Genomic DNA, 17,852 nt, shown 5'->3' with positions numbered 1-17,852 from the left:
GACAATGATCACAAGTGATCCAAGGGTGCATTGTCCTTGAGCTCTCAACCTGCCACGTCATCATAATTGCAAGAAGGATCCAAATAGAACAAACGACAAGAAGAGCTGCAACACCCACCCACACTGAAAGCTGAAACTTCAGTCTCAGTCCTCAAGATTAATCATTAATGGCGTCTTTCACATGGCCGTTCCTCTCCCTTCCCGCCATACCCACGTCATCACTTTCACTCTCAGTTCACAGTTCGGCATCAAAGCCCAAACTCACAAGAGTCAACCCCAGGCCCTTTCTGTCTCATACCATAAACAAAACGCTTCTCTGGCCATTGACTTCTCCTCAGCGCCGTAAATTCAGTCGGGCAACGACGGTGACGTCACAGCTCAGGCATCCTATCATCGCTCCGGGGGACCATTGGGGCTTATGGACCGCTCTGTTCGCAACTGGTGCCTTCGGCCTCTGGTAATACCACGTCAGTCCAATGTACACTTAGTTACATCTGTTTGGTTGCCTAGAAAATGTCATCGAAAAATAATAGAACGAAAAGAAAAGATTTAAGCTTTAGGTAATTCACTGTCCAAAAATCATACTTGCTATCAAATCAAACATGCCCTAGTTCTTAATTGACCCCAGAGAAAAGATTTTTTTTTTGTTTTAATGTAAAAAAAGAGAATTTTACTCAAAATGGACATATGTGCTCGTAATGAATGACTTGGTTTGAGTTGCTGCAAGGTCCGAGAAGACTGAGATTGGTGGCATGGTGAGTGCTGCCCTTGTAAGCACTTTGGTTGGGCTTGCAGCAAGTAATCTTGGCATAATTCCTTTTGAAGCGCCTGCATATTCCATTGTCTTGGAGTTCCTTCTACCATTAGCTATTCCCTGCTATTATTTCAAGCTGACTTGCGTAGTGTGATGCGGTCCACGGGGACTTTGCTCTTAGCTTTCTTGCTTGGATCAGGTGATACTTTCTTGCTTGTGAGTCTTGACAGGCAATATGTTTGAGAGCATTGTAAAGACTATGGCTTTTCTATATGAAAATGAATTTCTCACCTAATTGTTCCTTTGGAATGCTTATATACTTCAGATTTGGTACTGATCACCTGTAACTTCTTGTATGTTACAGTTGCGACTATGGTTGGAACTCTAGTGGCATTTTTGGTGGTGCCTATGCGATCACTTGGTTCAGATAATTGGAAAATAGCTGCTGCTCTCATGGGTAGCTATATTGGTGGATGTAAGTGTCAGGACTGGCCTGCTAATTTTGAAGCTATCAGCTTATGTTTATGGAAATTCAGTAGTGCAGATATATGATTGTACTACCTTTCTTGATCTCTAAGTAGCAACATCATAATATCAATTTGTTGCATCCTAGAACTGAGGATAAATTATTTTACTGGTGTTCTTTGAAGCTTAATTTTGGTGCTTCAGAATTGGTGTCTTTTCACTGTATTGATTTATAGTTATGACTAAAATGTTTTCTTTCTCTTCTCCTTTTCTTTTTGGATGATTTCTGTAGCTGTTAATTATGTTGCGATTTCAGAGGCTCTCGGTGTCACCCCTCGGTTTTGGCTGCAGGAGTAGCAGCAGACAATGTTATTTGTGCTCTGTATTTCATGGTGTTGTTTGCTTTGGCCTCTAAAATACCTCCTGAGGCCTTAAGATCAACTAATGGTATGAAATTCTCGTCCTATATGTAATTTAGTTCAAGTCCTGCATACGTTGTGTTAAGCTGGATGATGTATGATCTCTCAATTATGCTCTGCTCTGCTCTCTCTCTTCCTGCTGGAACTTCTTTGGCAGATGATAATTGTTCTTTCCGATGCCAGCTTAAAATAATCTCTGCTGAGATTACTTACGTATCTGGAAATTATTGGCAGATGTTTCAACGAAAATGGAGTCCAATGATGAGAGGAAGCTGCCTGTTCTAGAGACTGCTACTGCCCTTGCTGCATCTTTTGTGATATGCAAGGCGTCCACATATCTCACAGGATTATGTGGAATCAAAGGAGGTAGCCTACCAGCAATAACAGCTACTGTTGTCGTTTTAGCGACTGTTCTCCCAACACATTTCTCTTACCTTGCACCTGCTGGTGATACTGTTGCTTTGCTCTTGATGCAGGTAACTGAAAATTGACCTCAAATAAACTATCCATCCATCTATTAATATAATATGATATACTTTACATGCAGCAGCGTTCTATGTATGCTTAACATGGGGCTTTCTTCAGAACAGGTATTCTTTGCAGTAATAGGTGCTAGTGGGAGCATATGGAATGTGATCAACACTGCGCCTAGTATTTTCATGTTTGCTCTAGTTCAAGTAGCCGTCCATCTCGCTGTGGTCCTCGGATTGGGAAAGCTATTTCGCTTTGATCTTAAGCCGATACTGTTGGCATCAAATGCCAATATTGGAGGGCCAACAACAGCAGGCGGAATGGCCAGGGCCAAAGGATGGGATTCTTTGGTAGTTCCTGCAATCCTTGCAGGCATTTTTGGAGTTGCCATTGCAACGTTTCTTGGCATTGGTTTTGGAATGATGGTCCTCAGACACATGTAGAAAATGCAAATTCGATTTTCAATCGTTTTGTTTTTCTTTTCATCCAATCGTGTAAATCATTGACATTGGGAATGAGTAATTAACAGGAGACGGTGGGCGTTCATAATCTTTTTTGGTCTGAGATGTTCATCATCTTGAATAGGTCTCTATCATATCTATTTTTCTTTATTCATTTATTTTTTAAAAGCCAAAAGCCTGTAAGACAAATGCAAGTAGAAAAAACTTGGGTTGCGATGATGTGTGCAAGAAAATTCTATTTCTCTTAATTCGAGGCTATGTTAGTGATCAGATCTCTGTGGATAGATGATCAACAAATGTGATACAAATAACATGATTAACTCCACATCTTGTGCACATGAAAATATCAAATAGGGACACAAAACCATGTCGTTTCAAGCCTTCATTTAATTATCTTTTGCATATGACGTCGTTTTTTGCTATAAACAAACATGGATTAGAACGTGAATATGCATTCAGTAGGAAATTAAACTCAAGCAAATGCAGGATTATTATACTGAAAAATCTGTATTATAATACATCACTTCCCTGATTTCATCTCGTATCTCAAGGTATGTCAACTTTTTTTCTTTCTTTCTTGATGTATGTCAACTACTATGGTGTACTACCTGTACTATACTTCTCTACTTCACCCACTGGTCAACTGTACTTTCATTACCCAAGAAAAGTCAACTATACTTGCCATTCTTGATATCGCTCCGAAGCACCACGCAAGTATAGTACGCATGTGCACATTGGGCGCATAATAGTAGCAGCAGCAACCAACATATGATGGAAATTTTGAATATGAGAATTAATTTCAAGTGTCCCTTTTGATAAAATAATTTTGTTCACATCATTACTTTTCTAAAGCCCAAAAGAATTATGGACGGAAAAAATATATTAAATTATTGAACTTGATAGAGAACTGTTATTCACACTCATCAAAAAGTCGTCACGCGTGTACCTTTTTACAATTAACTTGATTCCCCTTCTTCTGACCTTAATTAAAAACTAAATAAGTTTATAAAATATGAGGGTGAGGAGTATATGGGTGGCATGGATGGTGCCTCTCTCCTCGACCCTTATGCCTATATATTGTTGGAAGCTAATCTTTTAGTTGCATAGCAGAAGAAGGTGGGGTAATTTTCTGCATAGCTTTCTCAGTATCGAAACACTCCTCTCAAACGAAAGGATGGGCAGTCAGACGATGTTGACAAGTATTACAAGGTTGATTTTGCTTGTGGTGTTTCTTGGATGGCTCATGATTTGGACCATGTTGCCTACAAAAACCTACAAAAATGTCTGGACACTCAACCTACAAAGCAAGCTCAATTCTACATATTTTGGAGCGCAAGGTTTTGTCTTCCTTCAGTTGTTGATGAATTGCTTTGCTTAATTATTAACTTGTTTTGATGCATACTTTCTTTCTTCACTATATAATTATATGCTAACCATGTGATGTGTGATACTAATTACAGGGGTAAATCTTCTGCTTCTCTCCTTCCCAATGATGCTAATAGCAGCTTTAAGCTGTGTTTATCTCCATTTTCAAAAGCAGTCAAATAGGTCATACTCAAACTCCACAATCTTATATACAAACTAAAAAAACTATATACACTCATCATCATCATCATTATTATGAACTGGTTGCAGTAGTGTCATTACAACAAGTCGCTTGACCTTTTGGAGACGTCCAGCGGTTGTAAAGGCTCCTCTGGGAATTGTTACGGCAACGGAGCTTGCTTTTGTGATCATGTTCGCTGCACTCTTGGTCTGGTCTCTTGCCAACTACTTATATGTCAGCTTTGGCCACCTCCATATGCATAAAGATGGAGAGAAAGTGTATGAATTCAATATAATACCAGTATATACTTCTTGTTATTGACTTAATATTTCAACCGGACATCGGATTTTTTCAACTTACTAATCAATTAACGCTTGCGGGTTTTTTGAATATATAAATATGGCAGGTGGGAAGCAAAGTTTCGAAGTGTTTCATTGAGATTGGGGTACATTGGAAACATATGCTGGGCATTTCTCTTCTTTCCTGTAACTCGAGGGTCTTCAATTTTGCCTCTATTTGGGCTCACATCCGAGTCGAGTATTAAATATCATAGTTGGCTTGGCCATCTCTCGATGATACTTTTTGTTGCACACACCCTAGGCTTCATCATCTACTGGGGCATCACTCATCAAATGGCTCTGGTATATATTTTCATGTTTAAGTTTCCTTTTTTTTTTCTTTTTCTCTTTAATTAATTCCCTCTTGCTCTCTCTCTCTCTCTCTCTCTCTCTCTCTCTCTCTCTCTCTCTAGGTTTTAGCTCAATTGATTGTATTATCATGTATGTGTGCATGAAAATGATTTTCTTGTTTCTAGTAGTGAGAAAGAGAATCTCTTTGCGTCTTGTGTGCAGAGGTATGTTGTTATTTGTTTCTTGTTTGATAGTATAGCGAGGAATCCTTCACAATCCCAAAGGGAAGAATTCAGTGGTTCAACTTAAACTCGGTGTCAGATTGTTGATAAGATAGGTAAACATCGTAGGTTGATTCTCTGCAGGTACCACCATCCAAGAACAAACATAAATTACGTACGGAGGGAAATGGAATATATATCCTTCTCCTATATAATCAATCTCATATAACACATGTGATTAATTTATACTGTTAATTCTTCTCTAGGCAAGACGATCGTTCAATAAAATATCAATATCATTATCGATAATATGTCAATATCACAGATGTGATTATAATATAACTATAAAAAAATTAATTTTTATAGCTACAACTATGGACTGACTCATCATGAATTAATTCCGTACACGTTAATTATAAAAATGGCAATACATTATACACTCAATTATTTTTCATCTTCGGCTTTAATCCACGATGAACACAACACAAAGTTTACCCAAAAAACAACACAACACAGCACAGTAACTTTGGCAGATTTAATTGATTTTGGTGATGACGTACGCATTGCAGATTCTTGAATGGAGCAAAATTTATGTATCAAATGTAGCTGGGGTCATTGCAATTGTGTTTGCAATGGCAATGTGGGTGACAAGCATTCCACGTGTCAGGCGAAAAATGTTCGAAGTTTTTTTCTACACCCATAATCTCTACCCACTCTACGTCTTCTTCTACATCTTGCATGTTGGTGCCTCCTACTTCTGCATGATCCTTCCTGGGATCTTCCTCTTCATCGTTGATCGATACTTGAGATTTTTACAATCTTACCAACGAGCCGGCTTAATCTCAGCACGAGTTTTACCATGTGGAACCATTGAGCTCAACTTCTCCAAGACCCAAGGTAATTAAATTAAACTTTAAGACCATTATTTTATGGGTTAATCAGAGGGAATTCGAACTAACCTAACTCACATAAGCAATCATTATTGTTATTGATTTATTTATTTCCTTATATTAACTAATAAAAATACTATATTTTGTTCTAGGGTTGGATTATAATCCCACTAGCATCTTGTTTATTAATGTGCCTAGCATATCCAAGATGCAATGGCACCCCTTTACAGTGACTTCAAACTCTAACATGGAGCCAGATAAGCTGAGTGTTGTGATTAAGAACCAAGGAAGTTGGTCTCAAAAATTCTACAAGCAACTTTCTTCTAATGTGGATCATGTCCAAGTTTCTGTTGAAGGACCTTATGGCCCTGTTTCATCTCATTTCCTAAGGCATGAGGCTCTGGTGATGTTCAGTGGAGGAAGTGGAATTACTCCTATGATTTCCATAATCCGCGAGATTATTTTCCAAAGCACCAAACCAGACTGCCATGTGCCACGTGTACGGCTCATCTGTGCTTTCAAGAACTCAGCCGATCTCTCCATGCTACAACTATTGCTTCCAATCTCTTTGGCCCCTGCTGATTTTGCTGCCCAAATAGACTTGGAAATCGAAGCCTACGTGACCAGAGAAACAGAGCAGCCTCCGGCAGAGGCTCAAAGGGCCATTCAAACAGTATGGTTTAAACCCGACCCGCTGGACTCGCCTGTTTCTGCTGTTTTAGGTCCAAATAGCTGGCTATGGCTAGCTGCAATAGTCTCGTCCTCATTTGTCTTGTTCCTCTTTGTTCTGGGCCTCACCACTCGTTTCTACATTTACCCAATTGACCACAACACTGGAGAAAATTACCATTACTCCTTCACATGTCTTTGGTACATGTTTTTGGTCTGTGCCTCCATTTTCATGGTGTCTAGCTTAGTGTTCCTTTGGTGCAAGAGACAAAATGCCATGGAAGGGAAGCAAGTTCAGAACGTAGATGCCTATGGAACTCATGATCAAGAACTTGAAAGCCATCCACAGAATCAAGCCACCCAGGTGCATTATGGAACAAGGCCTGATCTCAAAAGTAGGTTATTTTACGACTATTATAAGCAGAACACCCTATTAATAACACAGTTTTGAAGAAATTAATGATTATGGTTTTTTGTTTATAATATAATATTGCAGAAATTCTGTTGGGGTCCAAAGAATCGGATGTGGGAGTGTTGGTGTGTGGGCCAAGGAAGATGAGACATGAGGTTGCTAAAATTTGTTCATCTGGTTTGGCAGATAATCTGCATTTCGAGTCCATTAGCTTCAACTGGTGATCAAAGTTCAGCCTGTACAGTGCCATAATGCTATATAAATTCTGTATAAAATTGTGTTTTTTATTTTGAGTTGGATTGGATTGAACTCAATAGTTGATGATGTATAATAATAATAATTTTTATTTATTTTTTTTTTTTAAAAGGAAGCTCTGCTCGAATTGTGCAATTAATGTTGATTTTTATATAGCCATTGCACTATTGCACATGATCTATGGAAAACGGGGAGGCATACAAGGGCAGATTTCTTTTTTTTTTTACCTTTATTGTACTGTTTCTTGGCCGGAGTTGGCCGGACGGACCTTCATTGTATTTAGTTGTCTTTGGGTTTTGAAGTTTTGTCAACTTCTTTTTATTCCATGGCAATGTAAAGGAATGGCAGGCAGTTGTTAATTCGTATATATTAGACGATACCTTGTATATTTCTTAAAGACGGGACGTATTTTAAAAATCTCATTTCTACTCAATTTTCTATAACTTTAAACCGAAAAATATCTAAGAAAAGAAGTGTTCCGTTGTAGAGTAATATATAGATAGAGGACAAATTGGGGAATGAGCAGGCGGAGGCAGAGCTGAGGCGTTGCATGTATGTTTATGCCAAAGACAAATTGACAATTGCATTGGAAGGAACACTGCGGACAGTACGGTATCTACAATGACCTTCTATTTGGCACTCTCACTCACCATCCATATTACAAGTCAACCATCTTGTTTAACTTTTATTTGATGCCTAATTTGGCTTCTAAAACTCTCTCTCTCATTTTTACATGTGAACTCACTGAAACTCTTGACATGTTTTATGATTCTTTCCCCTTTTTTTTATTATTAAATTTTTTTACGTCTCAAAGAATATAAAAATAAAAAAAAGGTAAAATTTATGTAATATGCAAGTTATATATAAGGATATCCAGGAAACCACTTTACTGGAAAACAGAGAGATCATCAGGGTTTATGTTCAGAAGGGCCAAAAGAAAAAGAAATGTCTTCTAGTGCAGGAATGAGGACCCTTGAATCAATGGTGTTGTTGCTACTGATGATGGTATTTGTTGGGTACATGATGATTTGGATCATGATGCCCACCAATACTTTCTACCTGAATTGGTTCCCTCACATTCTTAAAAACACTGATTCTACCTATTTTGAGAAACAAGGTTTTGTTTTGTTTTGTTTTGTTTTCTTTGGGTTCATGATTAAAAACCAAAGCTTTTTCACTTTCTTCTGCAACTCTATGACTTAAACATCTTAGCCTTTGCCTTACTGCATTCTGCTCTGCTGCCATGGTTTTCTCTTATTTATTTCCAGGTGCAGAGGTGCTTATCTACCCATTCCCCATCCTATTTATAGCAACTGTGGGCTGCTTTTTGCTTCACAGGAGAAAGAAGAAAGCTGATGAGAACAACCAAAGGTACCCTCACTCTCTCTCTCTCTCTCTCTCTCTCTCTCTCTCTCTTCATGTATCAAATATTTTTCTTATTTTATTTGCTCTTTGATTGGTAGGGTGAAAAGTTCATTTTGGGCATCATGGAAGAGACCGTTGCTGGTGAAAGGTCCTCTTGGGATTGTTTCTTGGATAGAGCTATCCTTTGTGGTGATGGCCATTGCACTACTTGTCTGGTCAATCTCTTCGTATCTGCATAATATGTTTGCAACCGCACATGCCGGAGTCAAGGGAGAGCAAGTGTAAGAAATCTCTATTTGCTTTTAAAACTTGAAAAAATTTAATATATTTTCCTTCATATAAATAATTAACCAGATGTTTAATGAACTTAATCTGACAGGTGGGAAACAAAGTTATCAATTGTAGCACTAGCACTAGGCCTAGTTGGAAACTTCTGTCTATCCCTTCTCTTCTTCCCTGTAAGCAGAGGCTCTTCCATTTTGCAGCTTATTGGCCTCACATCAGAGGCAAGCATCAAGTATCATATCTGGCTGGGACACCTTGTCATGACCCTCTTCACGGCTCACGGCCTTTGTTACATCATATATTGGGCCAACACAAGCCAAATCTTCTTGGTAAATAATAAATTTCCACTTCTCATTTAGATAGAAGGTGATTTGGTTAACTTATACAATTTAGAAATGAAATGAGCCAGCCATTCTCACTTTGAAGCAGTTTTGTTCTCCACTGTAGATGTTCAACTGGGACAACTTTGCCATTTGCAATTTGGCTGGAGAAATCGCTCTGCTCGCCGGATTAGCCATGTGGGCTACAAGCTTCCCTCGAATACGCCGCAAGATGTTTGAGCTCTTCTTCTACACCCATCATGTCTACATCGTCTTTGTTGTCTTCTACGTGTTTCATGTGAAGTTCTCCTATGCTTGCACAACGCTCCCAGGCTTTTACCTATTCATCATCGATAGGTTCTTGCGTTTCTTGCAATCACAACAAAGAATTCGTCTGGTTTCAGCACGTGTTCTTCCATGTGAGGCTGTTGAGTTGAACTTCTCCAAGAACCCAGGTGAAGAAAGAAATACAAAAACTGAAAAAGAAAAAAGAACAGAAATTTGAGATTTCCCATTTTAAATCTTTTTCATTGAATTTGATTATAGGACTCAGTTATTCTCCAACAAGCATGGTGTTTGTAAATGTACCTAGCATTTCAAAGATGCAATGGCATCCTTTTAGTGTTACTTCCAGCAGCAAATTGGATGCTGACAAGCTTAGCGTTGTCATCAAAAGCGAAGGAAATTGGTCTCAAAACTTGTATCAGAAGTTGTCATCCACTCAGCCCATAGACCGCCTACAAGTCTCAGTTGAAGGACCCTATGGACCTGTCTCAAACAACATGCTAAGGTGCTTACATAGTAAACCCCAACTCCCCAGTTTTTCATAATGTCATAATGTGAGTGCTAAGCTAACTTGATTGGCATGGTGAAAATCCGGTGCAGGCACGACACAATCGTGATGGTGAGTGGAGGAAGTGGCATTACTCCCTTGATATCGATCATCCGGGAGCTCCTCTTTCAGGCCAATAACTCAGGCACTAAGACTCCACAGATTCTGCTCATATGTGCTTTCAGGAAATCACTGGACCTCACCATGTTAAACCTCATCCTCCCAGTTTCAGGCACAGATTTGGACATTTCTTGCTTGCAATTACAAATTGAAGCTTATGTGACGAGAGAGAAAGAACCCACATCAAATTCCCACAAGCCCTTCCAAACAATATGTTTCAAGCCAGACCCTTTAGATGTACCAGTTTCTGCAATTCTAGGCCAAAACAGCTGGCTTTGGCTTGCAATGATAATATCTTCCTCTTTTGTTATCTTCCTTGTGCTCCTGGGCATCCTCACACGATTTTACATATACCCAAATGAGCATGACTATAAGATTATGTACTCTGAGTCTTCTAGATCTGCTTTAAGCATGTTACTCTTATGTGTCTCCATAGCCACTACTGCAACAGCAGGGTTTCTGTGGAACAAGAACCAGAGTGTCAAGGAGATGGGACAGATTCAAGCCATAGACGCATCCACGCCGATAACTACTTCACCAAGTGCATGCTACTCCGGTGGTGATCAAGAGCTCGAAAGCCTTCCCCATTGGTCCTTTGTGGAATCCACAAAGGTGCACTATGACAGAAGACCTGATCTTAAAGGTGAGTTATTTTTAATCAAACCACTCTGCAACAGTTCTTTAAGGGGTTAGGGTTTTAACATATCATTATTTTGCAGGCATATTGTCTGATTGTGAAGGTTCAAGCATTGGGATCCTCGTTAGTGGCCCAAGGAGGATGAGGCAAGAAGTGGCTGCAGTATGTTCATCGGGCTTGGTGAACAACAATTTACATTACCATTCCATGAGCTTCAGTTGGTAAAGCTGAGATACTAGACACAGAAATATTTTCATGGCTGATTAAGACGTTGCTTCGCCCACAAATCAGTGGCTCTGCCTAGCTGATTAGCACTACAGTTTAAGGATCAATATGGAGAATTTGTAGTTGTACAGATAGATCAGGAAAAGTGATTGGTTCTTCATTTACCTTTTTTTCATTGCAATTCAAGGATACAACCAGTCGGCACAAATGTACGTCACTGAAGAATAAGGTCTAAATATTACCCTCCACGAAAACAAAGGAAATTTATTATTTAAAAAGCTGAGAGAAGTGCCAAAGCCAAAAAAGAGACTCTTTGACACCATCAGTAAACACATTATAAGAAGGAATCAAGAAAAGCCTTAAACTAAAAAGCTTGCCATTCTTCACTAATCATTAAAATTACCTAAGGTAAATAAAAACAAAATTCAAGATGAACAAAGCAACATTAGGCCCTTCCTAAAAAAAATTTTGCCTAGCCGCAATCAGAATGGTAAGGGTAGCTTCCACAAGCAGTGCCAGACGCCGGGAAGAATACGAATATTTGGACTTAACTATCACAGTAAGAAAGAAAATGAAAAAGTAAAAATTGGGAAGAACTCCTATCTGCCAGAGAACTAACACATCGATTTGATGAAAATGCCTGCAGAGGCAAAGGTGATGAAGATTTTCCTCTCAAATTATGCATCTTGCAGTCTAAATGAATTGAGTCGGAGCAGGGGCTGGAGTTTAATGCTCCTAGTCAACATTGGAACCTTAATTTACCCTTCTCTTAGCTATCTCTCCTACGTAAGCATCACGAGGCCGTCTATCGGCAGCTCTATTGTCGCAGTCATCGTAGTTCTGCGTGTTGCGAGATGCAAAACGATCTTCTTCATCATAACGGAACTGACGGACAACACCATCTGAATCATAACGCCTCACCCGATGAATGATCTCAAATCTTCCATCATGTTTTCTTCTATCATCATCACTGCCCTCATATCTACATTCCCTGCCACCACCACTGGCCAACTCAGAGAATCTTGCAGGCCGACTCATGGGTTCAAAGTAATCATCCGAACTTAATCTCCGAGACGAACGCACTGAATCAATCCTCTGTCCCTGCTGGAACCGCCTTCCAGCTAATCTCCTACCCCTGAAATTATGGTCTACACCACTATTTGAATCATCAAACCATCTGGAATTCTGTTGTGGAGAAAACCGACGTTTTGGTGGGGACATGAACCCTCCTACTTCGTACTTTGCTCCAAAACTGTGCTTCTGAAAGGGCACTCTTGGCTTATCCATTTTAGAATCCAGCCTATAATCAGGAGACCTGCTGCCACGATGTCTTGAAACATCATTCCGTTCTCTTGGTACACCCCATGAAAGAGGAGAACGACTTCTGCATCTAGACTGGAACTTCTTGTAGGGTCTACCATAATATATAGGTCCTCTGCCAGGAGGTGAAGTGCTTTGCTCTCTCCTGGCCATTCGGCGTGGCACATTATAAGAACATTCGTTGGGATCATCGGGCATCGGCCTGTGGTACTCCTCTCGGATGCCTCTACTAACCCCTTGTGGGTATCTTCTAAACCTCCGCCTATCGGGACTTGTATCTCTCATAGGTATCACTCCCCTATGCATATTATGCGTGTCATTTCTCTCGGCTGGCGATCTTCTTCTAAGTGGGGGCTGATACAGGCGATTTGAGGAAAAACTTATAGCTTGCCTGCGAACACGGTTGTGAACTCCTGCTGCTTCTGAAAATGTATCATCTGGATCCATTTCAAAACCATGGCTCTCAACAACACTTTTTGGTCTAGGGCGGCCAGAACCAAAGGAACCATGATAGCTGGGAGATTCGCGGCGTTTGGAATCCCAATAACCCCCTGAAGGATTAACCAAATGTGCACCTCCAGAGATTTTACTATGCATACGCGAATCAGATTTTTCCTTTCCCATGGACTGATCAGAACCAGCCTCTTCAGAGCGAAAAGACATATCAAAGTTGTGCAACCTGACGCAACAAAAAGAATAATTGGTAACCAAGATAGAAATTTCAAAATTGGCATTAAAGAAAGATAAAAAGATTCGAATTTACCTCCTCCTTGCACATACAGGACCCATCCTATTTAGAGTGTTGGATGCCACTGATCCACCCACTTCGGCAGGAGAATACTTGCCACCAAGGCCATCTAAGTAATTAGCGGCATGTCTCCTTCCTGTGCAGCCCTCAGTTGCTTCTGCAGTTCTGTTTGAAGAAGCTTCAGAATCACCAGGCAATTGATCAGATCCAGAAGTTTTTGTCTTCGAACCCATGGAACATTGTCTCAAAGAATGTTCATTTTTTTCACACATATTATCAGATCCTGGACTCAAACCTCTCACAACCTTCGCATTCCTGTTAATTTCCCTAGACTCTGACCCAAATACTTCTGTTTCTCTGCATTCAAGTCCCATTCCAACTTTCCCTGATATAGAGTCATGAGCAGCATCACTGTCACATGTATCAGAACCATAGTCAACACATTCAGCTTCTTCATCCTCAAATTCATTCTCCTCCCAATATGGTACATCTGATTCCCTCAACTCCCCATCTTCATACTGAGATTCATAACCAGCTTCATGTTCCATAGTTTTTTCCTTGCCAACCATGTGATCCTTATCATCTTGACAAACATCCAAGTCATAGTTGTCATTGGAAGGATCTTCTGTAGTGACTCTACCCAAGCTACATGTGGTACCTTCACCATAGTGGCATTGCTCACCAGAGGAGGATCCAGCTGCAGCCTTTGGTAGAGAATCAACAGTATGAGTCTCAGAGATGGCTTCAACTGGTTCTTTTGCAGTTAAAGTCACCAGAGATAGGCCTTCTCCAATAGATGCACCTGACGCAGATTTATCATCACAATCAAGTTTGGAAATGTCAGCAGCCATATCCTCTGTTTTAGCTACAGGCTTGACTTCAAGGACAACAGGTGCGAGTGAATGACAACTTTCTACTCCCATCATCTCTTCAGGGGATTTTGGATCATCATGGAAGCTAGATGTCGCACCAGAGCCCTTACCATCGTCATCTAGAACAGTGCTTTCAATCTCACAGGAAGCCCCCTCTGGCACACAAGCTATAGCAGGGTTTTCAACCTTTACACTTTCCGAACAGACAGTTACACCCAGTTGTACACCAGGAGCAGTATCTTCTGTCATATGCTTAACAGCTAAGATGGGAGGTGGTGTTTTATTGGTTTCGTCAGAGACAGGGCCTGTGACCATGATGTCATCGCAAGGAGAATGATCAACACATGCATCCACACTGGCATCCTGAGAGGAGGCCTTTGCACCCATTCCAGTATCTTTTGAAGGTCCCAAAGCATTATCAGCAGGAACACATTTACCATAACTCATCTCAAATTCAGGGCACGCTTTCAATCCCTGTTCATCATTGTCAGCCAGGGGCTGCAATGTGCTTGCAATGTCATTTTTAGCATCTTCAACCCCCAGTATCTCAAGAGCTTCTGAACCCTGCTTATTATTCATCGAGATATCATCTACTGCAGTTGTTTGAGGGTCACCAATCACCATATCACAAGGTTCGTCCCAAGCATCCATAGTAACATTTAGGTCCCAGTGCAACCTAACATCTTTCGAGGAAATGGATCTTGCTACTGCTTCGTCGTGTCCTTCGCTAGGATTAATTCTGATCCCATTAGCCTCAAAACTGGAGCTCTCTATCTTATCTTCTTGTGGTATATCTTTAATGGACGAATGTACTGTTTCCAGTGATGCAACACTCTCTTCCAAGATTGCAGAGACTGATGCATCTCTTGCTTCTGAAAATTCTGAAGCAGTTCCCATCTCTGTTGAAGAAGTTGAAACAAAAGTTTGCTCTGAGGGCCTGGCAGAAGTTGACGCATCTTTTCCATCCTGTGATAAATCTTCACCTACTGAATTACCCTCAACAGGATTCATATAATCATTTATGCTGTTGTTGCAGGCAGCAGCTGCCAATATCTCAATACCAGAGAAGTCCTCCCCACCACCAGGTTTTTGATTTGTCACCTCATTTAAGTTCTCATTAACACCACTATCAGCAACACTATGACACAACCTAGTCAGCGTAGAAGCATCACTCCTTGTGGGATGCTTTTTGACAATTGATTTTGGACAAGACTTCTGACCTGAAGCACGTCGCCCATCCAGTGGTGGTTGGTTGTCTTCAAGGTGTGTAGAAGATAGGTGAGGCGGGGGTGATGGAGACCGGACCATAAATCTCCTTTTCTTAATGGGTACATGCTCAATTTTGTCACCGAACCGTCTCCCAAGTACAGCCACACCAAGCTGCAAAACAGACAATTATATCAGAAACATGAGGACATAAGTGCAACTAAAAGGATTAGTACAAAGAAACAAAAAAGGAACACATGTGCAGTATTAACCTTCTCTGATTCAGAAACGGTTGTTTCTGATGGACTTCTAGCACTTTTCTCTGCTAGCTCTACACCCAATTTTTGGCTTCTATCAACCAGTTTCCTTGACCGCCTTGGTGCACTCCGATAACCCTTAGAAATCTTCCAATTCAAGTTAGTACTAATAGCTTCCGTAAGTTCTACACGTACTGTATTCATCATGCTTTAGCAGAGAGACCAAATCCCATCAACTGTTTGCCTGCCGCCACAGGTTCTGCAAGATGCTGCTGTTACTTGCTTTCCACTTTGCACCAGAGTGGTGGGTACACCCCCAGTGCAAGCACAAAATGAGACTGCAAATCAAAAGGAAAATAATTATATCTACCGAGTCAAATTGCGAAGAAAAAAAATCTTTGAAATATATGACATGAAGATGCAGAATGAAATAACTGAGACATGTCAATATATTGCACCTGTAGCAGTAACATCATTAAACTTAACATAATTTCAACATAATTTCAAAATCCAGTCACAAAACTACAATGAGAACATAAAATTTATCCTTCGAAAATATCAATCACAAATCCTAGAAGCTTACAATGATTTAGTTTCCTCGATCTTTCTAGAATATGTGACAAACTTTTCTTCAAACCCACCAAAGGAAACAAATTCCTGATGACTTTTCCACCTACCACACCTGAAAGATGCAAAAAAGATGAAGATCAGCACATAATCTAGAATATAAACAAGAAATAGCGGAAATCAGTTGAAAAAAATGGTTAACAAAGCTAGTCTGAAAATCTATAACATTGCTATTGAGCCCAAAGCTGATAACTAGACTGCCAGCAAATGCCTCCACAGGCCATTACCTTGAGGCAGATCGTGTTAACCAATTTTGAAGGACTGCAAAAACTCCCTTGGTTCAGAATGTTGAATTGAACATAGCAAGTCCCTAATACTCGAAATCGGGCTTCATTTTGCAACCATATAGTATTAGGACAACAAAAAGACTTCTTATAACATAAACAGGACAAACAGTTCGTTCATTCAAACTAGTAGACCGAGTCTAATATACCCAAAAAAGAGATTCAGCGCAATGGTTTTTAATTCCTAAAGATAATTTCCACCCACTATTTGGCCAGCAGAGAGCAGCAGCAGTATTCTTAGGTTTCATGATATGAAAAAAGGTGCATTTCATAACAAGTAATTCAAATTGTCGTGCTCATTATCACCAGCAACAAGAGCAGGCAGAGTCCTGGCCTTGAAAGAACTAAGATTTAACGACAGGCCCACAAACTTTGCATAGTAGATTCAAAGTCTTCGTTATGTTCTGAAGCTTTCTTCGATCCATATAGATGGGCACATATAAGAGATGACTCAGTACTGGAATGATGAAGTTAAATGACATGGGGATTCTGCTAAACAGCAGATCACCCATAACCCCCATAGATCCAGCCATATAAAATTAAAAATTATTTATTCAAATTCCCTATCAATAATTTTAGCATCCATAGAACAGGGCATGCCTCCTGGAGAAACCCCAACTAGTTTTTTCCTTACTGCAGCGAGCGAAACCCTTCAATCAAAACATCAAGATTCGAGAGCCGCAGTCGATCAAACACGATATAAAAAACTCGTGGATCTCGGCCCTGTGCCTCTACCTATGGTTATATAACCCTAAAAGCCCATCACCACTAAGCTCCGTGAAATCCAGTACCGTGCTGAAGGACAACTTGAAGAAAAAGCTGTAGTTCTTCAAGATCTGTAATTGGACTAGTTCTTTAATGGAGGCAGTGACTACAGAGCCCAATGAATCAGACATTGGCACAAATCCAGAGTCGATAAGAAGCCGCTTCATGGTTTCGCTTCGTAGTAGTTTTCTTGACCAACGAAGAGGATGATGATGATAAAGATAAAATTAACCACAAAAAAAGCGCACGCAAATTATCAAAAGCTTTAGGGTTTTCAATACCTGTTCTTTCAATTTTCCAACAATCGCCGTCACGGTCAAAACGAATCGAATCGATCAACAACGAAGAGACTCCGGCCCCTAACAATATCAAAATCCTTCATAATCTGGCCAAAGCAAACCAAAAAACGCTTTCGAATCTGATTGCTCTTCTTCTTCCTCTTCGTCTTCCTCTTCTCCTTCTTCTAGGTTTTAAACAAAGAAGACGAATCTCAGTCGCGATCTTGATCGTTTAATAAGGGCCGTAGATTACCGGGCTTTGGAGAACAAACGTTGCACCTTGTGGCCGCTGATTAATCCCCCTTCTTCTTCTTCAATCTTCTCTCCCCACTTCCTCTTGTTTCCTGTTTGGATGAGAGCATAGATGAGAGCTCTCTCACCACGTATTTATTGCCACTATTGTACCAATACTGCCCTCCGTCCTTTATCATATTACCCAAAGTATCCTTAAAGATTGCCAAAAATCAAATAACACGAATCTCGAAGTCAATAGTCAAATAGTGAGCCATTTCTGAGGAA

The 17,852-nt window shown here is 40.2% G+C and overlaps 4 protein-coding genes across 5 annotated transcripts; 3 read left to right on the top strand and 1 right to left on the bottom strand.

Moving 5' to 3' along the window:
- Positions 1 to 109: 109 nt before the first annotated feature.
- Positions 110 to 2,658, top strand: LOC103333731 (uncharacterized). Its single transcript, XM_008236624.3, is given in 8 exon segments — positions 110 to 457; positions 728 to 873; positions 876 to 953; positions 1,119 to 1,229; positions 1,512 to 1,553; positions 1,556 to 1,666; positions 1,873 to 2,114; positions 2,229 to 2,658. Coding segments are annotated over 8 exon segments (1,344 nt in total). The 5' UTR covers positions 110 to 167; the 3' UTR covers positions 2,553 to 2,658.
- A 707-nt stretch (positions 2,659 to 3,365) lies between these two features.
- Positions 3,366 to 7,328, top strand: LOC103333734 (ferric reduction oxidase 4-like). Its single transcript, XM_008236627.2, has 7 exons — positions 3,366 to 3,907; positions 4,031 to 4,118; positions 4,206 to 4,394; positions 4,523 to 4,757; positions 5,536 to 5,863; positions 6,009 to 6,920; positions 7,022 to 7,328. Exons 1-7 carry the CDS (start codon positions 3,745 to 3,747, stop codon positions 7,159 to 7,161), a joined length of 2,055 nt encoding a protein of 684 aa, XP_008234849.2. The 5' UTR covers positions 3,366 to 3,744; the 3' UTR covers positions 7,162 to 7,328.
- Positions 7,329 to 8,107: 779 nt separating this feature from the next.
- LOC103333791 (ferric reduction oxidase 2-like) lies at positions 8,108 to 11,029 on the top strand. The gene is made up of 8 exons (XM_008236682.3): positions 8,108 to 8,309; positions 8,461 to 8,563; positions 8,656 to 8,838; positions 8,937 to 9,171; positions 9,290 to 9,617; positions 9,709 to 9,952; positions 10,048 to 10,757; positions 10,834 to 11,029. The coding sequence occupies exons 1-8, from the start codon at positions 8,138 to 8,140 to the stop codon at positions 10,974 to 10,976; spliced, it is 2,118 nt and encodes a 705-aa protein (XP_008234904.3). The 5' UTR covers positions 8,108 to 8,137; the 3' UTR covers positions 10,977 to 11,029.
- A 306-nt stretch (positions 11,030 to 11,335) lies between these two features.
- LOC103333735 (dentin sialophosphoprotein-like protein) lies at positions 11,336 to 17,698 on the bottom strand. Of its 2 annotated transcripts, XM_089053479.1 has the most exons (6): positions 17,337 to 17,698; positions 16,234 to 16,334; positions 15,963 to 16,061; positions 15,395 to 15,717; positions 13,060 to 15,296; positions 11,336 to 12,975 (listed from the first exon to the last, which is right to left on the bottom strand). In XM_089053479.1, exons 4-6 carry the CDS (start codon positions 15,584 to 15,586, stop codon positions 11,730 to 11,732), a joined length of 3,675 nt encoding a protein of 1,224 aa, XP_088909605.1. In that variant the 5' UTR covers positions 15,587 to 15,717; positions 15,963 to 16,061; positions 16,234 to 16,334; positions 17,337 to 17,698; the 3' UTR covers positions 11,336 to 11,729. The 2 variants fall into 2 exon arrangements, with proteins under 2 accessions (XP_088909605.1, XP_008234851.2); XM_008236629.3 differs by lacking the exon at positions 16,234 to 16,334.
- Positions 17,699 to 17,852: the final 154 nt, after the last annotated feature.

Source organism: Prunus mume, linkage group LG5 (genome assembly GCF_029339155.1).
Source record: "Prunus mume cultivar Tortuosa linkage group LG5, ASM2933915v1, whole genome shotgun sequence".
Classification (NCBI taxonomy): domain Eukaryota; kingdom Viridiplantae; phylum Streptophyta; class Magnoliopsida; order Rosales; family Rosaceae; genus Prunus; species Prunus mume.
The sequence above is the reverse complement of the archived record's forward strand: the minus strand, read 5'-3'. Positions and strand labels throughout refer to the sequence as shown.